The sequence below is a fragment of the Phodopus roborovskii genome, unplaced genomic scaffold (genome assembly GCF_943737965.1).
Source record: "Phodopus roborovskii unplaced genomic scaffold, PHOROB, whole genome shotgun sequence".
In the NCBI taxonomy this organism is placed as follows: domain Eukaryota; kingdom Metazoa; phylum Chordata; class Mammalia; order Rodentia; family Cricetidae; genus Phodopus; species Phodopus roborovskii.
In genome coordinates, this window is record NW_026125059.1 from 9,919,583 (window position 1) to 9,946,206 (window position 26,624).

The 26,624-nt window shown below is 49.2% G+C and overlaps 1 protein-coding gene across 6 annotated transcripts in view; it reads left to right on the top strand.

Moving 5' to 3' along the window:
- Atp9a (ATPase phospholipid transporting 9A (putative)) overlaps positions 1-26,624 on the top strand; it is a 94,884-nt gene that overhangs the window by 14,573 nt on the left and 53,687 nt on the right. For 3 of the 6 annotated variants that reach the window (XM_051185703.1, XM_051185692.1, XM_051185697.1), the window contains exons 2-5: positions 9,954-10,098; positions 13,851-13,964; positions 14,383-14,491; positions 25,309-25,367. In XM_051185703.1, coding sequence (XP_051041660.1) covers positions 9,954-10,098; positions 13,851-13,964; positions 14,383-14,491; positions 25,309-25,367 — 427 coding nt within the window. Of the gene's footprint in view, positions 1-2,951; positions 2,990-8,605; positions 8,625-9,799; positions 9,871-9,953; positions 10,099-13,850; positions 13,965-14,382; positions 14,492-25,308; positions 25,368-26,624 lie in introns of those variants that run through there. The other 3 variants (XM_051185708.1, XM_051185713.1, XM_051185712.1) reach the window with 3 other exon arrangements.

A 26,624-nucleotide genomic window follows, 5' to 3' on the forward strand; every position in this document is an offset into this window, starting at 1 on the left:
AGCGAGTGGAGTCAAACTTCACGAACAGCAAACAAATAACAACACCAACAGGCTCAGAAAGATTGAGGTAGAGAGTGACAGGCGGCAGTGCTGGCTTACAGTGAGCCAGCGTTTCAGGGTTATTTATGAGGCAGGGTCTCTGTTTGGGGGGGGGCAGAATCTCTCTGTGGCTGTGGAGCCTGTCCTGGAACTTGCTCTGTAGACCAGGCTGGTCTTGAACTCACAGAGATCCTCCTGCCTCTGCCTCTGGAGTGCTGGGATTAAAGGTGTGTGCCACCATGGTGTTCCAGCCTGTTCCTTCTGAACATTCACCCAAAAGCCAACTGAAATTCATAGCATAGCACTCACACTAAAAATAGCCCGGTGACTCAGGCATTCATGTACTCCGTAAATATTTACTGCACGCTGACTCCATGGCTGGCAGCACCGGTTCTGGGGACACTAGAGGCAGACTCCCGGGACACATCATGTGGCCAGGGAAGGCTGTGGTGAACTTGGGGTCTTAGGTGCCAGTGTCCCTGCCCTGGGTGTGTAAGGCTTGTGTGGGGACCCACACGTGGTCCTGTTGTGAGGTGAGGTGCCGGGTTAAACGAGGCTTGCGGAGTTCGGAGAATCAGCCTGAGGTCTCCCCGTGCTGTGTCCCCTAGCCGCCCTGGCTTCCCTTCCTGTCTGTTTCCATTTTCCTCTCTCTCTTTGCTTCCCTCCCTTTCCTTTCTGCCCTCACCCAACCCCACTCCACCCCAACCCCATTCTATAGCCCTTGTTTCTAGGCTCGCATGCAAGTTGCCAGCGTATTCTCAGAGGCCTGGCTCACAGATTGCAGACTGAGCCCCACACCTACCTGATGACCGAGGTGCCCTCGTGGCCACCCCAGCTGAGAGCCCCAGAAGTCCCTAACCCAATGCTGAGCCTTGGGGACATGGTCGCAGATGTCCCTCCTGAGTAGCAGTGGGCCTAGAATGAGGGAGGTCTGTGGGACCAGGAAGACTCTGCACACCACACCCACAACACCCAACTCCAGAGCCCCAGGGCCGTGTTTGCTTTAACAAAGGGCTTCCTGTAGCCCAGGCTGGCCTCACCTGTCCTCATATCACAGGCTCTTAGATTGCAGCTGTGGGTCATCTCATAGCTTTCCAGTGGGGTTTTAAAATAGTAACCCTCTACTTGCTAAGCCATCATTCAAGGGGCCATTCCTATTAAAGAAAGGTTAATCCCAGCACTTGGGTGGCAGAGGCAGGTGGCTCTCTGTGAGTTCAAGGACAGCCTGAACTACAGAGCTCGTTCCAGGACAGCCAAGATTGTTACCCACAGAAACCCTGTCTCAAAAAAGAAAACAAACAAACCAAACCACAACAGAATACCCCCAAACCAAAACAAAAACCCAAACCCCAAAACAAGTGTATATTATGTTAGGTATGTTGGTACATGCCTTTAATCCTGCTACTTAGGAGGCAGCGGCAGACAGATCTCTGAGTTTGAGGCCAGCCTGAGATACACAGTAAGACCTTATCTAAATAAATAACAAACTTTATTACTGTTTGGTGTGGTGTGGTGGAGTGGGTGTGTACCACAGAGTTCGTATCTGCTCTCTAACCTACATGGGTTCTGGGATTGGACAAGTCATCAGGCTTCCTGGCAGATGCCTCTACTTGCTAAGCCATCTCGGAGAGCCTTGTCTTTGGTGGGGGGGTCTTTATTGGTCATATTCCCAAGTTACTAGATGCTCAAGGGGCCTGTTTGTATTTTATTTTGTGGGTTTCTGGAAGGTTCTGCTAAAGCCTGAATTTCCCCATGTTTGAGGGTTAGTGTTGATTTTTTTTTTTTTTTTTTAAAGTGGCATGCTCAAGAGAAAGACATTGTGACAGAGCTTGGGTGATTTTTTTTTTAAAATTGGGGGAAAGTGAATGGGGGAGGGGACAGGGAAGACTGTCCTCTGGGGACAGGAATGGCAGAAGAGAAGGGGGGATGAAGGAGAGAAGGAGAGACGGAGAGATAGGAAGAGAAGGAGAGAGAGATGGGAGGTGGGCAGGGCCCTTTTAAAAGGGAAGGTAGCGAATGTGCACAGTGGTGCTTTAGTGGCTGCCGCTGAGGGTGTATCCTGTCAGAACCCCAGGGACAGCCAGAGCCAGTACAGATAGATGCCTGAATAGTAACAAAGTTAGGACTTGGGTCCTAACCTGTCTTCAGCTGCCGTTTGATGTGAGTGCTGTGTAGACCTGTTGGGTGAGCTTAACTTGTGGCAGGTTGAATTTAGGAGTGTGATCATTCAGTGCGTGTTTGTTGAATGAGTTAGTTGTTGAAGCTTTGTGTGGTCTTCTTGAGATAGGGTCTCACTATGTAGCCCATGCTGGTCCCAAAGTCTCCATCAGGATTGGGATAACAGGCGTGGGTGAGGGTTTGTCACCACAAACTGGTATGGATAAGAGGGCTGAGTATGGTCATGTCTGGCTTGCCTGAAAAGGGGGCTGGAGCATAGTTGGAACACAGGGGCCAGTGTCCCTGGCAGCATGAACGATAGCCTTCTGTCTGCTAAAGGTACCTGCACACCAAGCTGACTTTATGCCCAAATCCTGCCTGGCCTCACTCCTGGAGCAACCTCCCTGGGCTTAGGCACAACATTTCTGTGACCTTTATTTTGTTTTGGAATGTAGTGTGCAGCCAGAGGTGAACTTGATCTCCTGATCCTCCTGCCTCACCTCCTAAGTGCTGGGGTTATGGGCATGCACCACCACCTTCCTGATTGTACAGGGCTTTGGCAATCTTTCCGATGGCCTTGCTGAGGCTTCTCTGTGCCAAGGCCCCGCCCATGGTGCATCTGCTCTGTGACAGTGGCTTGCTGCTGGTCTCCATGGGAACGGCGGAAAGAGGAGGAAAGTTCATAGTGAGGTGGCCATTTCAAGGCCCAGCTGGCTTCAGAGACCACTTACTCAAACAAGATTGTGTGCTTCGAGTTTGGGTGGCACTGTCTGTACGCCATGACCTGGAGCAAGTGAGTTCCTCTCTGAGAAATGGCTAAGGTCAACACTACTAGTGCTCTGTTGTTTGGGATTTTTATTTTACATAAAAAATAACAATAAAAAGATTGTATTTATTTTTATGTGCGTGTTTTACCTTCATGTATGTATGTGTACCACATACCTGGAGTCCAGGGAGGTCAGGAGAAAGTATCAGATCCCCGGGAACTGGAGCTGCAGGGGCCTGGGAGCAAGTGCTAGTCCTTGCATTCTAGTCCCTTTCAACAGCGCCGAGCCATTCTCCAGCCTGTTTGGTTCTTTGAGACTTGGACTGGTTTGTAACGCAGCCCTAACTGGCCTGAACTCAGAACTCCCGTGCCTCTGCCTCCTGGGTGTTAGGATTTGAAGGTTTTCGTCACTGTCACCACACTGACTGCTGTGTGTTTTTGGGGACCCGATTTCCCTTGAACTTGCAGTGATCTATCTTCCTGCCTCAGCCTCCCTGGGCTGCTATTACAAGCAGCTGCTCATTCTCGTGAAGGAATGGGTGATGGTGTGTAACCTGGAAACTTGGCAGCCCGGATACACAGACGTCCTGCTAATTACTGTGGGGGAGATGGGAGCTACTGGGACAGGGCTGCTGCTGGGGAGTCCCTGGTGTGTCCTTCTAAAGTTGTCAGCCTAGGAACTTGACGAAAAGGGTGGCATGGCAAAACTCTGGACAGTAGCCTATGTCTGTCCTTCCCACTTTGGATCTTCTGGGAAGTAGTTTCTCATAGGCAAGAAGGGTTGGCTGGAAGCCATGCATGGCTGCTCAGAGGCTGGGGGATGTTTCACGATAAATAAAAGGCCCAGGGACTGATACTGGGGTTCAAACTTCTTCAGGCTGAAGGTCAGAAAAGCAAAGTAGCTCTTCCCGCTACCTCAGGCTGAAAGGGCTGACCCTGCTGCCTCTCCTCAGTGTGGCTGGACAATCCTGAGACTGAATGTCTTCCTATCCTCAATGTGGCAGGAGAATGAATGCCCGACACTGACCTTGCTCCTGTCTTGTGTACCTACCTAATGCTGGGATTAAAGACACTAGCTGAGATCATCTTAGTGTGAGCTGTGTACCTACCTAATGCTGGGATTAAAGACACGTGCTGAGATCATCTTAGTGTGAGCTGTTTCTCATTAGGACTGGATCACTCTTGTGTAGATCTGGGTGGCCTTGAATTCACAGAGATCTGTCTACCTCTTAGTCCCGAGTCCTAGGTTAAAGGTGTGTTGTGCCACCACCTCCTAGCTGGCTGCTGGGATTAAAGGTGTGCGTCCGACTTCTGTGGCTTGTGGCAGACTTTGCTTTCTGGATCCTAAGGCAAGTTGTAATAAGTCATAAACTATCACCACAGGAGGACTTTCTGGTATGCGTGGAGCTTGCTTGTGCATACTAAATATATAGACTATGTTTTTATTGACTGTTTTGGTATCTATGGGTAAATGGATTTTTTTTTTTTTGTTTTGAGGCAGGGTCTTATGTAGCCTAGACTGGCCTTGAATTCCTGATCCTCCTGCCTCTGCTGCCCACCTGCTGGGATGGCAGTCATGCTCTGCCACACTTGGCTGTTGCTGGCACTTTCTAGGCTCCTGCTGGTTGTGGGCTGCATGCTACACCTGTTTTACAACCTGTGACCAAATGGCCTACTTCAAGGGGAAGTACAAGCCTTAGGAGGGGACTACTCAGTGCCTGAGGCATGTGAAAGGTCTGGGAGAGTTAACCAGCAACACAGGCAGAACAGACATGCCTGGCACCCCACCATGGTGGAAATGAATGACCTGTGAACGTATGGTGAAATGTGATTTATTTTGCAGTATTGAAGACAGGACCTAGCAACTCATACATGCCGTGCAAAAAAGTCTGCTACTGAGACACCCTCTAGCTTCTTATTTATTTTTAAATTCATATTTTAAAAAAAAATAAATGGATTATTTTTATATAAAAACGTTTTCTAGCCACGAATTTACACAAAGGTGCAGAAGTGTGTGTTCACTGTGGTTAATGTTCCAATCAGCCCTTGTTCCTTACTCTGTGCTTCTGTGTTATTTTAGAGAACACTTGTAATCATATATTGTGCACCTACAATTTTCTTGCTGCTCTTGAAAGACCTGCAGGAAAGGCAACACCCCAAATAACTCACGAGAAGCGGTCTTAATGCAAATAGCACGAGGAATTTTTATTCCCAGTGCACTGGGGTCCACAGTCATATGCCACGCAGGGGTAGAGGACTGAGGACCTTGAGGGCAGAATTGAGATAGCTTTTATAGTATTTACATCAAAGCTAACAAGGCCAGTTTCAAAGCTAGCCTGTTATTTTCACTAGGCCTAAAAGCAAGGTAGTGGGACAGTTCAAAACTTGGATGGTTAATAGGTTTCCTAGGTTACAGAGATTTCATAGAGTGCAGTTTTTATAAGGCGGGATTGTTTAGCCACCTGCAAGGTTAGGGGGTCTTCTTTCTCTAGGACCAGCGGGCTCAGTGGCTTTGTCCTTGAGCGGCTGGGAAAATGTACTCTCCAGTCAGGGAGTTATCCATATCTATTAGCAGAAGCACTTGTTCTTTCTAGTTTTCCCTTCTTGCCATGAGTCCCATCTCTTTTAGTTATTAATTTTCTTTGTAGACAGGATGACCCATAATAATTCCCAGACTGTTGTTGTGAATAACAACATTCCTCAGAAACTAGGTGGTTATGAATTATAATAATAATTTCCAGAAACGGGTCATCGTGACCAAGCTATTTCATATGTTTACTTTTTCCTGAGCTTTGCATATAGCTAGGGTGATTTTTAAATACATGCTCATGGATATTTTTAAACTAACTTTTAGTGGTCATTAGAGAGTTAGGCTGTATTTTCATCCTTTTGCTCTCAGGTTAGAACCCCTGTCTTGTACACACTGGGCATGTGGCCTGCCATTGGGCTGTACCCCCAACCCCACAGCAGATTTCCGTTTTGTTTCGTTTTTATGACAGGGTCTCTGTGTAGCCTTGGCTGGCCTGGAGCCTGCTATGTAGACCAGGCTGGCCTCAAACTCATAGAGATCTCGCCTCTGCCTCCCAAGTACTAGGATTAGAAATGTGTGATACCTCGCTTGGCCCAGCTTTTATCTTTTTTTTTTAAATAGGTGTGTGTGTGTTGTGTGTTGTATGTGTGTGTGTGTGTGTGTGTGTGTGTGTGTGTGTGTGTGTGTAAGAGAGAGGGGGGGAGGAGGATCCACCTCCTATAAGAGGAGGAGGGTCTGTAGTTTGGGAAGCATCCAGCTTGGGGCATGGTTTGCTGTTTCCTGTCACCAGACCACAGAACTCAGTTGTGTTATTCAGTGCAAATGCCCAAGGCCCAGCCGAGGGTCTGACCGTGAGTGCTCAGGATGGCCCAGGCTTGAACTCTGACGGAGAACTAAGATGACCTGTCTCATTCTCACAAGTGCTCAGTAAACACTGTTGACCTGAAATGCTTGTTTCCAGTGGAAACTGAGTGAGTGACAGGATAAGCAAGTTGATTAACTGGAATTGGACTTGGCATTAATTGTCCTGTGCTCAGCTAATGCAGGGCCCTTAATTTACCGTGTGCTGAATGCTGTAGAATAAGGACCTCAAAGCAGAATAGCTATTGTCTCTTCAAAACAGCTATGCCTGGGAGCATCCGTCACTGTCTGTCGGTGTCTGTCAGTGTCCATCACTGTCTGGCCATTTGGCTGTTTGACTGTCCCTCATAAAAGGAGGGACCAGTGAGGATTCTGCACATCTAGCCGGTTGAATGCAATTTGGCTCCAACTGGACTTGGCCTCTCAGGGAGGGACTACGCTGGGGAAGATTAACTGAGGTAGGGGATATAGCATCCATGCCAGGCGCAGACCGTTCGGTGTGACTGCTTTGGGGCCACCCACGTTCCTGTCACAGTCCCTCACTTGTGCTCTAGACGCTAGCCCGGCAAACCCACTGGTTCCCTAGGGTGAGCTCTGCTGGAATCACGTTCTGATTTGTGGTTGGGACCAGAGGAGGAGGGATAGTCCTTGTTTGCATCTTCCTAAGGACATGTTTGGTAGTGAGACTGGAGTTTGGTACTCCCAGGACCTGGAATATGACTTTTTTTAGACAATGGATGGGCTTCCTCAGTGGGTGGGTCCGTACTATAATGGATTTAAACTGGAAAAACAAAACATTCCGTCTCCTAGCCGATACCTACACAAAGTTATGAGCAAACTTGGCAAGTAAGTCAGGCTGGCTGGTTGGGAAGCCCCAGGAATCTGTCTTGGCTGTCCCAATGCTGGGATAAGATGCATACCATCATGCTTGGCTATTTTTTGTTTTAAAGGAAGAAGGGTTTATTCTGCATGTGGTTCAAGGATGCAGCCTATCTGTCATGGTGTCAGGGACATGAGGCAGTCGGTCACATTGCGTCCTCAGTCAGGAAGCTGAGAGCAAGCAGCCATCTCTGGCCTTGAGTTCTGGGACTGAGCTGAGGTCTCCATCTTTGCTGGGCTTTACTGGCTGGACCCATCTCCCCAGTTCTACCGATTCGCTTAGCACAAATGGATGGTGGAGTCATTCATGTTCGAAGCCCTCAAGACTGTCTGGAAGTCCATTTTATGGATAATTTCTAGAAACTTAACCAGTTTTCCCCCTCACCCCCACCCCCACCCCCCCGAGGAATGAATGGTTGGCTTTGCATCTGGTGTTTGTCTTACAGTATGAATGCTGAGGTAAACATCTTGGTTCTTTGTGCCCGTTTGCGCATGCATTCGTATATGTGTGTGTGCGTGCACACATGCGTGCATGCACACTCACACAGGCACACACTCATGCATGCACACACATGTCTATAGGTGACTAAGGAATAACAACCTAACTAACATGTGGAACTTTTTGCCAAAATGAATCAAAACCCACAAAACTTGTAGGAACAATAAACCGGTTCTTTTGTTTTCTACTCCCTTCAGATTGTGTGGCGCACAATGTTTTCTATTGATTTGTTTTGTTACTTGTGTGAGTGAGTGTGGCATGAGTATGAGGTTCGAGGACAGCTCTCGGGAGGAAGTTCACTGTGGGTTCTGGGCCTCAAGTGTGCCCATCGTGCCTGTGGAAGATGAGTTTTACCCTCTTAGCCACCTCACCAGCTTAGATACAATATGACTGTTCTTAGATACAGTCAGGAATGTTCTCATGTAAAGTGGTCAGCTGCCTGTGAGTTGAATCTCCTCCCTCCTCCCTCCACTGCCCATCCCTCTACCCCATCCCCCTCAGGTCACACCACTCCAGCTAGTGTCCCCTCATGGCTGTCTGTACCTGAGAGCAGGCATATGAGGAAATGCCCAGTCCTCTGGGCTTTTTGTATGCCTTCTGGCTCTAGAACAATCCAGTGGCCCACCACGGTTACTGGCTGTGGCACCTGCCTGTATCCCAGCATGCTCCACCCAGCTGAGTTTACTGGAATGAGGATGCTATTTTTAAGAAAGAGCATTGTGTTTCATCATGGGAATTTTGGGCTTCTGAGCAGGCAGCTCGTCGGCTGGCTCTGCCTTGGGTTCCCGCTACACGTGGACCCCATGGGCTTAGCTCTGAACCCAAGCATCCCACCCAGACCTGGCCAGCAGGAGGAAGGGGGAAAGGAGGGTCCACTGCGCACCAGGCATTATGTGAGTCACAGCAGCTGTATCTGGCTGGTTTTACTTTGATTGGTGACATTGCAGGGGCTGGCAGCCTGGGGATCTCCTCCTCCCAGCCTGTGCATACAGGAGCATGGAGCGAGCATCAAACCTGGATGTGGTGGTTTCACCGTAGCCTTAGGGGGTTTGTGGAGGTCAAGTCCCCTGTTGACAAGCTCTGCTGAGCAGGTTCTCACAGTGGCTTTCCCGTGCTGGTGGTGGAGCCCGATGTGTTCCTTGGCCCGTGTGAGGTGACTGGGAGGCAGGATCAGGGTGCTTGCTGGAGGGTTGCTGCCAATGACAGCGCTTTGGGAAGGGCTGGGCAGGGACTGGCACTCAGGTCCTTGCTCTTGCAGGCTGCCGCTGGCCCATTTCCAGGTTCTCTAGGCACAGAGAAACGGCCCCTCTGCCTGCCTTGTGCCTTTAACGTGTACTGAAAAGGAATGGTTGGGGCGGAGAGATCCCCTACTGCCCTTTATGTAACAGTCTCCATGGAGCAGGGACCCACACGGGTTAGGCCAGAGCTGGCTGTAGCTCATAGGGACTTCATTCTGCACCCCTTGATCTTATCTGTAAAATGTACAAAAACTGAATTCTTCCTGAGGTATATAAAGTTTCTTAAGCTTAATTTTTTTTTCTTATAATGAATGCTTTTTTAGAAATAGTTTTGGATTTCGGGATTGCATCAGTTACACTTCTGGACAGTGATTAAGTACCTAATAAAGCAGCTTTCAGACCAAGGGTTACAGCCCATCACGGAGAGGCTACACTCACTGTGTCCACAGTCAGGAAGAGAGCACTGAAAGCTGCTGTGCCGCTGGATTTCTCCCATTACGCTGCTGTCCACCCACTGCTCCTGGTACCGCCCACATTTAGGGTGGCCCTTCCCACCTTTATCAACTAGAAGCTCCCTCATGGACACACCCAGGGGCTTGTTTCCATGGTGATTCTGAATCTTCTCAAGTAACTATCACAGGGGCACAGCATCTTCTCTTTGGACCACTGTGTCTTAGGCCAGTGGAAGTTGATTGTTGTCCCAGCTTGGGTGGCTGTGGCCCTGCCCTGGCCAGGATCCTTTAAAGACATTATGAGGAAAGCAACTGATGTGGGCGTGGCTTGGTGGTATGGGTGTGGCTTTGGTGGTGTGGGTGTGGCCTTGATGTGGCTCTGGTATGGGACATGTGGGCATGAGTTCCTTATGTGGGTAAAGTCTTGATGATGTGGGTGTGGCTTAGATGTAAGTATGGCCTTGATGACAGGGCCGTGGCCTTGATAAAATGTGGCCATGGCCTTGATCTTGTGGGCTTATTTTTCCCATAGGTGCTGTGAGTGGCTAAGATGCTGTGGTGGAGGGGAGCCCAGGCCCCGTACTGTCTGGTTGGGACACCCCGAGAAGAGGGACCAGCGGTATCCTCGAAATGTCATCAACAACCAGAAGTACAATTTCTTCACGTTTCTCCCTGGGGTATGTGCACACACAGTTTTCTCTTCCCACCTAGTTTATGCCATGGCTCTGGTCTTAGCCGACCATGGCTCCTGCGTAGATTTTGTGAAGGTTTCTCAGTGCTGCCTTTACCACTGACCCTCATCTTCCCTGACCGAGAGGAACTGCCCCCGTAGAGATGCCCACCATGTCCCAGACCACGGTGTCCCATCTGACTGTTAGAATGACTTCATAGTTTGGAGACTTAGCATTATGGTCAGAATGCCGAAACAGATGATCAGCGTGCTCCAGTTATTGCCCTGTGCCACTGCAATGCAGGGCGAGGCCCGGGGTTGGGGATTAAAAGCACAGGGAGAAAAGTTTAAGCCTACCATCTAGAGAAGGAATTTACATTTTTTTGCTAATAAATGTTTCAGGAGGGTGTGGGGATGGCTCATTTGGGACAGGACCTGAGTTTGGATCCCTAGCACTCACTCACACAAACCTGGGCATGGGGACACTCAGGGAGCAGAGCTGGGGCTTCCTGGGGCTCCCTGGCTAGCTTGTCTAGCCAGTCAGTGAGCTACGGGTCAGTGAGAGACTCATCTCAGAACAAAGGTGGAGAGCGAGTGAAGATGCCAACGCTGACCACTGGCCTCTGCTCACACGCACACACACAGAGAAACCTGTAAACACATGCCCACAAATGTTTCTAGAGCCTAATGCTGCCCCTTGATCACCATAAACCCGAATGCTCACACTCATTCCCATTGATGAGCATCCAGAGTTGCTTTAGAGCAGGCAGCAGCTAGCTCTAGCTCAGGAAGGAGGAGAGCCAGTGGTGGGCACTGAGTGTGAGAGTAGAGGGGCACACACACACACACACACACACGCGCACACACACACGCGCGCGCACACACACACACACACACACACACACGCGCACACACACACACACACACACACACACACACACACACACACACACACACATGCACGCATCTCAGTAAGCTGAAGGCCTGTGTCAGTGGGTTTTTGTTTGTTTTATTTATTTATTTATTTATTTATTTATTTATTTTTGGTTTTTCAAGATGGGGTTTCTCTGTGTAACAGTCCTGGCTATCCTGGAACTCACCTTTTAGACCAGGCTGGTCTCGAACTCACTGAGATCCACCTGCCTCTGCCTCCCAAGTGCTGGGATTAAAGGCTTGCACCACTACTGCCTGGCTTTCCATGTAGCCCTGAGCTGGCCTCACACTGATATAGATCCACCTCTACTTTCCCAGTGCTGGCTTTAAAGATGTGTGCCACCACGCCCAGCTGCACTATTTTTAATAGCATATATTATGTAATAATGGGTCTCATGCATGTGTAGAATCTATTTTGACCATATACCCTCTCTCCGTTGTCCCTCTCATTCCTACTGATCCCCTACTCTTCCCAAATAGGACACCCTTCCGCTTGCAGGCTTCCCTTCTTTTGGTGACTCATTGAATTTATCAGGGTTATTTACAGGAGCATAGGCAGCTTACTGGTAGCTCTGCCACTCAAGAAAGCCTCCCCCTCTCTCTAGCAGCCATCAGTTGCCAATGGCTCTTCAGGGAGGGGAGGGCCCAGTGAGCCCCTCCCCCCACGGAGAAGGAATGCTGACAGATTCCCATCTCCACTGCCGCCTTCGCTTATGATGTTATTGTGGGGAGGGGACAGTGCCTTAAGAGCACTTGTTGCTCAGGCAGAGGACTTGGGTTCAAGCGCCAGCGTCTACCTAGCAGCTCACAGCCACACACAACTCCAGTTCTAGGAGCTGCAGCGCCCTCCTGGGCACCGGGCATGCATGCGGTACAGATATGCGTGCAGGCAAAACACACATAGAATAAAACGAATAGATCTTCTATTGAGGTGGTGCACACCTTTAATTATAGCACTTGGGAGGCAGAGGCAGGGGAGCTCTGTGAGTTAGACAGCAGCCAGGATTGCAAAGAGACTGTCTTAGGGTTTCTATATCTGTGAAGGGACACGGCCATGGTAACTCTTATAAGGAAAACATTTCATGAGGTTCAGCGGTTCAGTCCATTATCATCATGGTGGGACATGGCAGGGTGCAGGCAGATGTGCTGGAGGAGGAGCTGAGAGTCCTACATCTGGATCCACAGGCAGCAGAAGCAACTCTACCACACTGGGCAGAGCTCGAGCATAGGAGACCTCAAAGCCCACCCCCACAGTCACACACTTCCTCCAACAAGGCCACGCCTTCTAATAGAGCCACTCCCTATGGGGGCCAGTTCTGTCTGGCCGCCTTACCTCAAGAAACCAAAACAAGCAAACAGATGTAAAACCTAAACTTCTAGCTGTCAGTGGTAGTACACACCTTTAATCCCAGCACTTGGGAGGCAGAGACAGATGTATGTACAAGGTTAGCCTGGTCTACAGAGTGAGTTCCAGGTCAGCCAGAGGTGTACAGAGAAACCCTGTCTCAAATCAAAACAAAAAGCAAAAACCAAAAACAATAACCACAACAACAAAAAACCAAAAACAAACAAACAAACAAAAAAAAACCAACAACAACAAAAAAACTCAACCCTAACCTTGCATGTGGGAGCTGGTGGGGTGGCTCAGTGGTAGAGCTGGGCCTGAGGACCTGAGCTCTGACAGCCCAGGTTTGACCCATGTGGAAGGAAGTGAGCTGACTCCTGTGTTTTGCTTTCTGATCTCTACCACGCTGGTATGTGCTGCCCCCTTTATAAAATAAACAAATGCAATTTTTTGGGGGGGTTGTTTGTTTGTTTGTTTTTTCAAGACAGGGTTTTTCTGTATAGCTTTGTAGACCAGGTTGGTCTTGAACGGACAGAGGAGATCTGTCTGCCTCTGCCTCCCGAGTGCTGGGATTAAAGGTGTGCACCACTATCTCCGGGCCAAGAAATGTATTTCTGAAATTCCACCGGTGGACATATTTTTGTCTTTATATTTCAGCATAACAGTCTCCCACTAGAATCCCTTCCCAAACAGAGTTTCAAGTTGCCAGATGTACTTCTAAAAAAAATAAAACAGTCTTGGTCACATGGTACACGCCTCCAATCCCAGCACTTGGAGGCAAAAGCAGGCAGAACTCTGTGAATTTGAGGTCAGCCTGATCTCTAGAGCTAGTTCCAGGCCAGCCAGGGCCACACAGGGAGACCTTGTCCCCAGGAACAAAACTAAAAGAGAAATAAGATATGGACTAGGGAGATGGCCTAGTGGTCAAGGCATTCTCTGCCAAGTTTGATGACCTTAGCTCTATCCCTATGACCCAAGTGGTGGGCGAAGAGCTGATTCTTGTACTTATACGGTGATCTACACACACACACACACACACACACACACACACACACACACACACAGAGCACCACAATAAAACCCTCAGAGTCCGACTGACATGTGATTCTCCTTATTAGCTGCTCTGTGTCTTGCATTCACAGTTTGCTTTTTTATACAGGCTAGTCTTGAACTTCCTAGGTAGCCAAGGGTGACCCTCGACTTCTAGTCCTCCTAGTGCTGACATTGCAGGCATGCGCCACCACACCGAGTGGGCCGGTGGTGACTCCCCCTAGCCACACCTCCAGCCCCTGCCATCGTTATTTCTCTTGCCCACATTGGCCTTCTGGCAGCACACAGGACTGTTTAGGTCTAGTAGGGCAGCATGTCAGCTGCATTCCCGGCAGGTTGTCCTCTGCCCTCCCCCTGAGCCTGCCCAGCTACCCCCCCCCCAGAAGACGCTGATGCCCCTGCTTGCTGATAACTCCTGCTCACCCGTCCAGGTGCTGTTCAGCCAGTTTCGGTACTTCTTCAACTTCTACTTCCTGCTTCTTGCCTGCTCCCAGTTCGTCCCAGAGATGAGACTTGGTGCCCTCTACACCTACTGGGTTCCGCTGGTGAGTAGGTGGGCCTCAGGTTTGTGGACAGAAAGTTCTTTATTTCTGTCCCTTGGGCATCTGGGCCTGCACAGTGTCCTTTTAAGAGACACGTTGCTCTTAAGCCAACATGCTGGGCATCAGGCTATTAGTGTTTAGGTTGCAGGTCAGGCACCATTGGGGTCCAACTGCAGCAGAGCTCAGGCAGGGCCCTCAGTCATTCATTCAGCTGTCAACTCCATCAGCCCCTATCTCAGCAAGGGCCTTCCTGAACACTTGCTTTTTGTGGTGTGGTTCTAGATTTGAGTCACAGAGCCAAGGCCAACCCTTGGTCCTCAGCAGATGGCAGTTGGTTTGTTTATCTTACGTTGTCTGCCCCAAGTGTCAAGAGAATATAATTGGTCCCAGCAGGGCTCACCTCTGTCCCTTCTCTCTGCAGGGCTTTGTGCTGGCTGTCACCATCATCCGTGAGGCGGTGGAGGAGATCCGATGCTACGTGCGTGACAAGGAGGTCAACTCCCAGGTCTACAGCCGGCTCACGTCACGAGGTCAGCCTCTGGGCAGAGCTTGTAACTTAGTCACTTGCTGCAGACAGTTGTGGGGACAGAGCGGTAGGCTCAGCCTTGGGATGATTGCTCAGACACTGACAAGCTCAGGCCACTATCACTGTGCTCTGGGAGTTAGCCCTGTCCGTTAACTTGGGCTGCATCTGACACACAGGCTCACCTTTCCCTTCTCTTTGCTGGCTGAGGAGAGGGAGCAGCCTGTTCATGTGACCCTGGGCAGTGTTCTTTTATTATTTTTATGTTTATTGATTGTGCATGTGCCTGTTGGTGTGTGGTGGGGGGGGAGAGCCTGACTGTCTTACACATTCATACGGAGGTCAGAGAACAGCTTGCAGAAGCCGTTTCTCTATTTCTACCATGTGGGTCCCTGGGACCAAACTCAGGTTGTTAGGTTTGGTGACAAGCTCCTTTACCTGCTGAGCTATCCTGATGGCCCCAGGACAACTTTTAAAAACATCTTTTTAGGAGCTGGGGGAATTGAAGTGAAGTGATTGCCTTACAGGCAAGAGGATCAGAGTTTGACCCCTACAGCCTCTCTGAAAATCCGGGAGTGATGGCGTGTGCTTGTGATCCCAGGATCAGGCAGGCAGGGACAGGTGGGGCTTACTGGCCCACTGGCCTAGCTGAATAGATGGTCTAGACCAGTGTCTCTGAATACAAGGTGGGGGCTGGAGAAATGGCCCGGCAGTTACAAACGCTTACTGCTTTTACATAGAACCCAGGTTCTGTTCTTAGCACCTGTGTGGGCTCTCACAGTCACCTGTCACTGTGGTTACCTGTATGTACTGTATGTATTTAGTGTGTGCGCACACGCACGCATGCGCACGCGCGCGCACACACACACACACACACACACACACACATGAAAATTAATAAACAACAACTTTCAAAGCTAGCATTCAACAGAAACTGTTTACAGTCGAGCATTGCATCCTAAGATTCTACCCGGGCAGCAGCTTTATATAACCCTGCATCTGTGCAGACATCTTTGAAGGAGCCATAAACCCTCCATCAGGGAACAATGCCAAGCTGTAGTCTTAATCCACAGAGAAGTGACCAAGCAGCCTCTCCGCATGGCCTCTGTGCAGGACACATCACATTTTAAGCGGGAGGACTTTTATTATAGATTTAAACTTTTATTTAACTTAAAGCGTTATTTTATGTGCTTTGGTCTGCATGTATATCTGTGCATACAGTGCCCTTAACTGCTGAGTTTGTGGGTTGCTGTGTGGGTGCTGCGGATTGAACCGGGCCCTCTGTAAGAGCGGCCAGGACTTCTTAACCTCTGAGCCACCTCTCAGTCCCAGCTTTATTATATTTAAAAACCACTCTTTGTTCATGTGTGTGTGGTTCGAGGAGGAGTTGCAGGAGTCTGTTCTCTTCTCCCCAGGTTGGCTCCAGGCTGGGAGTTGTTGGGGTCGGTAGCAGGTGTCCTTACCCACCCAGCCATTTCACTCATGCTTAAATGACAGAACTGTAAAACCCCACCCACATCCACTCTTGGGGAAGCCCAGCCTTGTCTGCAGCCAGTGGCCGTGACCACAGCAGGTTCAGGTGTGCCCCGGTGTGTGAGGGTGTTGGTAAAGTCAGCTGGCGGCTGGAGCAGTGACGTGCTCTGAGGCCACTGACCTCCTCAGCAAGGATCATTATTTTAAGAGAGGCCCAGAGTCCAAAGGGTCTTGTTTTTGCGAAATTGGGAATTGTGAAACAGATGACCTGAATGTCTGAGAGACTGGCAGGTGCTTAGTATGGCGGGCTTGGCAGGCATTCTGTCTCTGGAGTCAGAGTTCCCGGGAGAGTTCCCTCCGGGGAAGCACACTGGTGTGACATGCTTGGGAAATGTTCTGTTTTGTTTGAAGGCGTTTTCAGGGTTGGTGGTCTTAAAACCTCATGTGTGTGGAATAAGAAGAGATTTGAATTAGATTGCAAAGGCCTTTGTACTGAGCCACTACTGTATTTTGGACAAAGGTCTTTACAGAGGCGGGGGCTTGGAGCTTTCCACGTGGCTAGTCGGAAGGCTGTTCTGCAGGGTGCGCTTTGGGGTTGTGTAATTAAATGATATTAAATCCCATCTTAATAACGTAAGATGCTTGGCAACCGACATAAGCCACTTCAGAGATACATGGTGGCTCTCCTCAGAGCACATGCAAAGCAGCCTTTGGGTCCATTGAGCCAGGTAGCTGGCTCCTGCCCTTCTGGGCTTCCTTTCATATTTCAGCTCGTTTCTGGTAGTCTTCGCCCCCCCCCCCCGTGTGCCCCATTTTTCGGCTCCTGTCTTGTTCCCCTCAGTTGTTGAAAAGATGCTAAGAAGAATTGGCAGATACCTCTAACATGAAAAACATGTCTTCTTTTGTTGGCCCCCCAGTCCCCATTGTCACACCCGTGACACCAGAAGAAGAAAAATACGCAGATTTAGATGTTAGTCCAGCCCTGGCTCTGCAGTTTGCTTGGAAGTCCAGCAGAACCCCACAAAACTGTCAGCCTGGACAGGGATCCGGGCAGGGTGAGCTAGCTGATAGACTTGGACGGGAGAAACAGGAAGCCCGCTGTCCCCAGTGTTGAACTAATGTTTGCTCGGAGGGAGTCGCTGAGTGGAGGCCACAAACACACCTGAGTCATCTGTAGAGTCTTTACCTTTCCTTTATAGGAGCTGTGTGTGTGTGTGTGTGTGTGTGTGTGTGTGTGTGTGTGTGAGAGAGAGAGAGAGAGAGAGAGAGAGAGAGAGAGAGAGAGAGAGAGGAGAGAGAATATGTGTGTTCATGTTGTTTTGTATAGAGGCGTTTGTATAGAGGCGAGTTCAAGCCTGGCCTGGGCTACTTGTAAGACACAGTTTTAGTCAGGCATGGTGGCATGCACTCTTAATTCCAGCATTTGGGAGGCAGAGGTAGGTAGAGGTCTGAGTTTGAAGCCAGCCTGATCTATATATGAGTTCCAAGCCAGCAAAAACCATATAGTAAGACCCTGTCTCTAGAGGAAACAAAGGAAAAAAAAAAACTGTGTGTGTTTGGGGGGAATAGTGGTTGGGGGGTTTCATAGGCAGGAGTATTGGGGGGTTTATAGGCAGGAGTATTGGGGGTTATAGGCATGCATATTGGGGGGTTTCACAGGCAGGAATATTGGGGGTAGTTTCATAGGCAGGAGTACTGGTGGTCTTTGTGTTGTTCCGACAAAATTACCTGATAGAGACAATTTAAGAAGCGAAAGAATCGCTGTGGCTCGGGGTTTCCGAGGGGCTCAGTCCACCTTGGTGGGAAAGGATTTTGGGCTCCGTGACCACATGGTGGGTGTCACCTTCTAAGGCCAGCCTCCAGTGAGCTTCCTCAGCCTAGGCCCCACCCCGAGGATAGTGCGACCATCTGGTGATTATTCCAGAACACAAGCCTGTGGAGGAGAGTTCAGATTGAAACCATGTAGACAGGTGTGGTGTCCACACCTGAAGCAAATCCACAGGCAGATGTTTGCACATCTATAGCCCTAGCTACTTAGGCTGAGGCAGGAGGATTCCTTGAGCTCAGGTGTTCAAGACCAGATGGAGTAACATAGGGAGACATTGACTTTAAAAAAATAAAACAATGCTGGGTGTGGTGGTCCACAGGGTAACCCCAGCACTCAGGAGCTGGAAGCCGGAGCATCACTTTGTTCAAGGCCCTGAAGCCAGACTGAGTCACATGATACCTGTCTCACCCCCCCCATACCCCCCCCCTGGAAAAACAAAAGGGATTCCAAGATGGTTCTAGTAGAGGGTCCGGCTAAGTGCTCGTCTTTCTGCGTGTGACTCCCATGCCTGTGCCAGTGGATGCTCAGCTAGCCCTGGCAAAGAATCCTACAGAAGCCACATGTGATGGCACATGCCTTTGTCCCCAGCACGCGGGTGGCTCTCTGTGAGTTTGAGGCCAGCCTGGTCTATGTATTGAGCTCCAGGCCAAATAGGGCTGCATAGTAAGACTCTGTCTCAAAAACAAAAAGAGTTCTACGAAAATGACAGCAGGCTGAGTGTAGGGCGGAGCCAGTGAGGCCCTGGGAAGGTTGGTTCTGTGATCTGGGCGCTTATATACACAGGGTGGCACATAGGAAGGGAGGGCATGGGCTGGGAAAGCCAGCCAGGCACCAGTACAGGCCTTGTCAGCTGTTCTGAGTGACTCCAAGGAGGGAGCTGTGGCGAGTGGGTGGGGAGGGAGGGGCCTGTGACTGAGAATAAAGGAAAACATTGTGTCTGAGAGGACAGAATGAGGTAAGGGCAGAGCTGAGGACACAGCCCAGGCCTCCCTGGCTGTAAGGCTTCCACTAGGTCAGGTGCCCTGTGTGTGGGAGTTGGGGAGCCTTAGTGTGTGATGAGCTCGGCTGCTCCTAGGACTGTGCACATCCCTAACGCTTTACAATTTTCTCTCTCTCTCTCTCTCTCTCTCTCTCTGTGTGTGTGTGTGTAGGGGGTGTACACAAATGAACTTTTTAGACTTTCGTTTATACTTCATATTATAGCAGAAGTTGAATTCTTTGGGTGGCGGTACCTGGGGGTGTGAGGCATGGGCTAGAGTGTGTGTGCTTGTGAGGGGGTGTGAGGCATGGGCTAGGGTTTGCATTTTTGCAGATGAATACCTGTTCTTCATAAGGGCCTCCCTTCCCAACTAAATCCCCGCCAAGGGCCAAGTGAGGCTGAGGTAATTAGCCTTGAACCAGTCACGCAGAGGCATAATGAGCATCCTGGCCTATCTCCTATTGGAGACATCTGGATGGATGGCAGAGCATTAGTTCTGAGCTAGAGGCCCATGTGGGATGTGCAGATCTCTGAGTCATCAGCCTTTTCTTAGTGCCATGCTGTGTGCTGAGTGTGGTCCCTTGCTTCTCTTGGGGCTCATGCCTCTCCCACTTCGCAGTGAGCCCAGCTAAGAGCGCCCGTGGTCAATGAACTCACCTTCACCTGCAGACCGCCCTTATCAGTTTAACTCACAGTCTCTTCTGGCTGGTCCCTGGGACTGTGAATGATGCTCCCTTCTTCCTGGGCACCCTGGATATCTCTCAGCAGGTCCTGTTCCAGTGGCCTTCCCTCATCAGCAGGAAGGGATGGGAACTTAGTTAATCATCTACTCATCCACCGAAGCCCTGCTTTTCTGTCTTCAGAGTAGACTGTTTATAGACTGAATATGGAGTTATGTGTGTGGTTTTTTTTAATTGAAACAATTTTTTTTGGGAGGGGGAGACAGGATTTCACTGTATAGACCAAGCTGGTCTTGAAGTCAAATAGATTTGCCTGCATCTGTGTCCCAAGTGCTGGGATTAAAAAGCTACCTCACTCAGCTAAATTTTTGTTTTGTTCTGTTTTGTTTGTGGGTGTTTTGCTTGCATGTGTATCTGTGCAGCATGTACACAAAGTGCCTGTCGATGCCAGGAGAGGGCATCTGATCACTTGGAAGCGGAATCACAGATGGTTGTGAGCCACCACGGGGGTGCTGGGTCCTCTGCAAGAGCAGCCAGTGCTCTAAAGCTCTGAGCCTGTGTCCCAGGGTCTGTGGTTTTTAAAGGGGAGAATTTTGGTCATGGGCTTTAAATGCCTTTCCCTAACTTCAGTTATTAGTGTCTGTTGTGTGTGTGGTGGGGTGGGTTCAAACTCAGCCCATCAGGCTTGCATGGCGTGTGCTTTTCCAGCCGAGCCATCTTGCTCGCCTTAGTGATGGACTGACTTCCTGATATTAAAGTATTAAAACTCCTGCAGAAATCCTCCAGGACAGGGCTTAAGACAGACTTACCACAGACTTTCTCATGAAGTCTGACAGATGCAAAGTGATACTTCAGCTTTTTTCTTTGCTAATATTTGATCCTTTTTTTTTTTTTTTTTTTTTTTTTTAAATTCAGTGGCAGTTCAGTGAAAAGAAACTGAACCATGGCTCACATTAAAATAGTAGTTAACCAAACGTGGTGGTGCATGCCTTTAATCCCAGAACTCTGGAGGATGTGGTAGGAGGATCTCTGTGAGTTCAAGGTCAGCCTGGTGTACAGAGCGAGTTCCAGGATAGCTAGGGCTACACAGAGAGACCCTGCCTCAAATAAATCAATAAATAAATAAAATTGTGCGGCGAATCTTTTGAGAGTACGCATGCTTGTTTATTGTGTGTGTGGTGTGTGTGAGCGCCTGGCACACTTGGGGAAGTCAGGACTGCACAGGGGAGTTTTCATCTTTCCCCATGGTGGTCCTGAGAATTGAGCTCCAGTCAGGTCTGGCAGGAAGTGCCCTTACCTGCTGAGCCATCTCACCACCCCCTGCCCTGCTACCCCCCCCCCCCAAACTGCTTCCTGCCCTTGGGCTGTTAGCCTGTTTGTCATTTGGGGGCATGGCCAACCAGTGTTGACCGTTGATATGTTTATTGAAAAGTCTCTATAATTTGAGTATAAATTTAGGATATTTAATCTCTGGTCTTTTGTTTCTTTCTTTTCGTTTTATTCCTGACCGATTTAAACTGAGGCTCTTTATGACCACACTTTTCACCCTTGGTTTGTTTTTCAAGTGAGTCTCTCCCTGGGCTTTGGGACTGCTGATATTTGAATATGAAAACGTCACCTTTAGGCCTTTGAACTCTAGGCCTGTGGAGGTGTTTTGGTGTCAGCCCCAGGAAATGTACACATGAGTGGAATTTACAGCTCGTCACTACCACAGTTAGATTAGAGAGTAATCCATTAGCCAGGCCGATGAGGCCCGTCCACAACGCACGCCGGCAGCCGTGTCGTGCACCCGCCATGAAAAATAGAAGTGTAACTTGAGGTGTTCAGGGTCAAAAAACCAGCCCCCATGGACCAGTGCCCTGGAATTTGTTTAAGGATAGTTTTCCCCCTTTGTGGGGGAGGGATGGAGTGTGTGCAGTCTTTGACTTGCTGCAGCCCAAGGAAACATCTGGTGTCTCCCTGCCACATAGACAGACGGTTCTTATTCTGGAGCTGTCATCCATGAAAGGTGGGCTCTGGCCGCTGGTTGGTTTGCTTATGAAAAGCTTGGGGTCCAGGGCTGTAGAAATAAACAGCTGTGCTCATTGGTTGTCGTCCGCTCTTGTAAACTGCTATAAGCCTCCTGGTGTGCGGTGGTGAGAGTGGGTGGGTGGATCTATAGAAGCTGGTTAATGATCAGAGATGTGTCTGGAGAATTTCCACGTCACATTTGTAAGAATCTCTTTCCAGCTTCTGTTGGAGTCTCCACCAATACACTAAAAAAAAGCCTCAGAGCCTTGGGGCTGGTAAGATGGCTCTGTGATGCCAAGCCTGATAACTTAAGTTCGATCTCCTGAATCCACAGCGTGGAAGGAAAGAACCTGTGCCTTTAAGTTGCTCTCTGACCTCCACACTCATGCAGTGACACACACGTACCTACACATACACACAATAAATAAATGCAGAAATAAAACAAATGAGATGCATATGCAGAGAAGTCTGAGAGTCAGCAATGGATGCTGGGTACAGCATCCCGGAAGGGGAAATGGCAGCTTCTGGGTCCTCACTTCTCAGGTTGCTTCCTGAGGAAAATGCTTTGCCATTTTGTCATCTTGAGCTTGCTGTTGTGTAGGCAGGGCTCACTACAAAACAACTGTAGCTCCTGCGTTAAAATTTAAGAATAAAAGGTGTGTGTGTGTGTGTGTGTGTGTGTGTGTGTGTGTGTGTGTGTTGAGGTCAGAGCACAACTTTTAGGGGTTTGTTCTCTCCTACTGTGTGGGTCCCCAAGATTGAACTCTGGTCATAGACTCGGCAGCAGGCACCTTTACTCACTGAGCCATCTCCTTGGCCGTTGTTCAAGGATGTCGGGCTCCGGTCCCTGGCTACTCCCATGCTTTCTGCCCCTTTCTCCTCTTCCTGCCCCACCCTCCTCCTCCTGCTGCTGCTCTTTTCTCCGCCTCCGCCTCCTTTATGAACATTTCTGGAAGACAGTGATTGATAGGAGTTGTGGGTTCTAAATAGGCTTTCATTCTGGGAGTCAGTCCCAGCCACTGAAGACTGGCCCATTCCTCTTACTTGAGTGGCTCACGAAATAGGGCTGGTGAGTAATGGCTCTTGTCGCCGTACTTGACAGATTGAGTTCTTTCCCCAGGGTTCATGTGTGGAAGGAGAAAACCAATCCTGAAAGTTGTCATCCGGCTTGCACACACAGAGAGTACCATGTGTGAGGTGGGAAGTCCAAGTTTATGCTTGACACCCATACTAGTGCAACAGGTGTGGATCTAGGGAAACTCTCTTAATTTGTTTTTTATGTTTTTAATTTACGTGTGTGAGTGTTTTGCCTGCTTATATGTCCGTGCACCGTGTGTGTGTGTGTGTGTGGCACCTGTGGAGGCCAGAAGAGGGCATTGGATCCCCTGGGACTGGAGTTAACAGATGGCTGTGAGTCACCAAGTGGGTACTGGGAATAGAACCCCAGTCCTCTGGAATAGCAGCCAGTGCTCTTAACCATTGACCCATCTCTCCTGTCTTGGGGGTCTCTCTTAAAGCTGTTGACCTGGGGCTCATTCCTCCCCACAACAACAACAAAATGCTTGTTACAGTCCCTGGTTAAGCAGTACAAGTGTTCTGTCTGTGCGTGGGTCTGGTCCCCTTGAGAACCTGCTGGCTGGGCCAGTTATTCTTTGCTTGAAGGATTAATCTGCCCGGGAGACCTAGTAACTGCAGACTCACTGGATTAGAGGGCGTTTGCTAAGGTAGAATGGATGGCTGGATTGGTGGAGACAGTTTATATGAATTGATTGGAAATCAGGATTGAGTGTGGAAGGAAAAGAATGTGGCCCTGGGCATTTAAAGAAAAATTAAAGTTAGTTTATATGCTTGTCTCTAGTAGATACATAATACAGACATTATATATTTGTCTCTAGTTGGAAAGGCAACCCCTCTCCTGCTTGTTAAAATGTGAAGGATTTAGAACTAAATCTCAGCGTTGATAGAGTGAATCCCTGTTAAGCATGTGAGAGCCCCATCCTGTTCTCTGTCAGGCTCACAAACACACGGATCCATGTCAGTTTAGCAGTAAGTTAGGCTTCACCATTGGTGGCTAAGATCAAGTGAGTCAGGCTATTGGAATATAATTGGAAATAAACCAATGACAATGTACATTTAAGTTTGGTAAAGTTGGAATGAGCGCCTAAGGAAAAGTTCACTGCAGTGGGGCTGGACTGAGAGCTGACCCTGCAGCTCTGACCCTGCAGCTCTGACCTGGAGCTCTCTGCCCCACCCCTCCTTCTGTCGCTGGTGCCCCCTAGTGGAGGAGAAAGAGTGGGTCAGGCTTGTTTTTCCATCTCAAATTTCCCTTTCTCTGGAATGGTCTAACCCAGGATCAAAAGGATGTGGTGTTTATTTTGAGACATGATCTCACAATGTAGCCCAGGCTGGCCTTGAACTCACAGAGATCTGCTGCCTCTGCCTCCCAAGTGCTGTGATTAAAGTTGTGCACTACCATTTTTGGCCTTTTTTATTTGTTTTTAAAGAAAAGAACTGGTGTGTGTGTGTGTGTGTGTGTGTGTGTGTGTGTGTATTTGTGACAACTTGGGGGTGCAGGCTCTCCTCTCTTGTGGACCTGGAGATGGAACTCCAGTGGTCAGGATTAGCCTCCAATACCAGCTGAGTCCTCCCGTGATGCAGTGATACATTGTTGCTGGTGTAGACTGCTGTGTGTCCACTCTGAAGGTCCAGTGGTTACTTTTGTGCTAAACAGGAACATGGTTGATCTTGCCTTCCTCCAAGCAATGCCAGATAGCTACTTGCAACCTTTGTGTTGTGTCAGGGTTGAGAAGTTTTGCAGAGAGCTCTCTGTTTGGGGCAATGTTGTGGGGAACACTTGGGGAGGTGAGCTCTGGATAGTATTTGATGGGCATGTGCAGGAACAAAGCAAGGTCTGCTCTCACTCTGCCCAAACCTCTTGCTGAACCTGGAGCTGGCTGAAGAGCGAGTCTTGGCGTCAGCTCCTTTTTCTGCCCCTCCCAGAACTACTGGGATTTCAGACAAAGGCATGTCATACTTGTTTTTTTTGTTGTTGTTGTTTTAGGTTTGTGTGTGTGTGTGTGTGTGTGTGTGTGTGTGTGTGTGTGTTGTGTGATGTGTACAGGTACTGGAAGAGGTCAAAAGAGGACATCCTATCCCCCTGGACCTGGGATGATAGGCAGTTTTGAGCCATGAGTGCTAGGAGCTGAACTCTGGGGGGAACAGCAACTGCTCTCGCTAGCAGACCACCTCTCCGGCCTTGACGTAGGTTTAAGGGATGGAACTTGAGTCCCTCCTGTCTGTGTGGTAAGGACTCTACCCACTGAGCTGTCTCCCCAGCCCTGTGCATTTTTATCTTGATGATTTATGAACTTACTGGTGAATAATAACTGTACTGTGGTACTGGTTCTTGTAGAAATGATATGCAGGGGTAGCCCGTTTCTCCTGAAGGGCCCGGATTCTCCTGGTGTCTGTGAAGCAGAGACTGAGCGAGCTTCTGGAGCCACTAGGGCCATCGGCAGATGTCCTCCTGGGGACAGAATCGGGAGTGGATGCTTGTGTGTCTTACTACCTGGTAGAGTCTATAACAGTGGTTCTCAACCCACCCTAAGGCTGCAACCCTTTAACACAGCTCCTCGTGTTGTTGACTCCCCCAACCATGACATTATTCTCGACACTACTTCATAACTAATTTTGCTACTATTATGCATTGTGATGTAAATGTATGTTTTTTGATGGTCTTAGGCGACTCCTGAGAGTCATTCAGTCCGGAAGGGGTCGCCACCCACAGGTTGAGAACCATTAATCTAGATTGTTCAAGACAGTGATGAGGTGTGTGTTCGTCTGTTGCTTTGCAGGGACCGTGAAGGTGAAGAGTTCGAACATCCAGGTGGGGGATCTCATCCTTGTGGAAAAGGTGAGTGGAATCTACAAGCTTCTCAGGGACTGGGCGTTGCTGGGGAGCCAGAGCATGGGGAATGGTTCGTGGTGGGTAGAGCCCTGTCTGTGCTCTGTGCATCTGGTAGACTCATGGAAGAAACTCTGGGATGCTAGCAAACATTTCTGCCTTGGGAAGAAAAACTTCTATCCCATGAGACAGACACGAAAAGATTTCCCCAAGGTACCCGTGCACTAGGGAGCCAGGAGCCCTGTGTAGAATTATAAACAGCATACATTTGGTTTTCTGCTTGGTATGTTTGTTTTGGGGGGTTAACCATGATGTCTTTACCATTAGTCAGCTTGCCACATTGACACTTAAAACTGTTTATTGAATTCATCTCTGTTGAACTGTTAACCTGCATACCCTGATTTGAGGAGCCCGCCAGCAGCTTAATGGGGAGTAGGGGTGCAGAGTGACAAAGATGGTAAAAGTCTGATTAATGTTCGTCACTTGAACAAACACTGACGGGTCTGTTTACTGTGGGTGTTTGGAAGGTGGGAGGTTTGGGGCAGTGGGTCTAGAGAGTCTAGGAGTCATATTTGGTCAGAAAAAAAGAGCCGGTCTTACCCTGTGTCTTAGTTAGGTTTCCTATTGCTCTGAAGAGACACCATCTGTGATCATAGCGACTCTTATAAAGGAAAACGTTTAATTGGGGCTGACTTACAGTTCAGAGGTTTTGTCCCTTATCATCATGTGGGGGGTGGGGAGGCAGCAATGCAGGCAGACGTGCTGGAGAAGGAGCCGAGAGTTCTTACATCTTGACTCACAGGCAACAGGAAATAGTCTGTCTCACTGGGTCTGGCTTGAGCTTATAGGAGACCTCAAAGCTCACCTCTGCAGTGACACACTTCCTCCAAGAAGGTTGCACCTACTCCAACAAAGCCACACTCCCTTTGGGGGCCATGTTCTTTCAAACCACCACACCCTGTTTCTGTAGGAATTGAGTGGCACCAATTGTTAGAGGATTTAAGACTGAGCATTCAAGGTTAATTTAAGGGAAACAGAGACACTTAGGGTCAGAGCCTCTGTCTATTGTCATATTCCTTCTTGTCACAGCCACTCAGGGCTGCTGTTGCCCCTCCATGAATGTGTGTATGTATATGTGCCTTGTTTCTGAAGCAGGAAGCCTCTACCGGGAAAAGGCCTGCACACTTGGGTTGACTTTCCCGCTCTGAGAATGGCTTTAGTTACTTCTCTCAACTTTACTCCCTCACATCTGACTGCAAAGGAGAG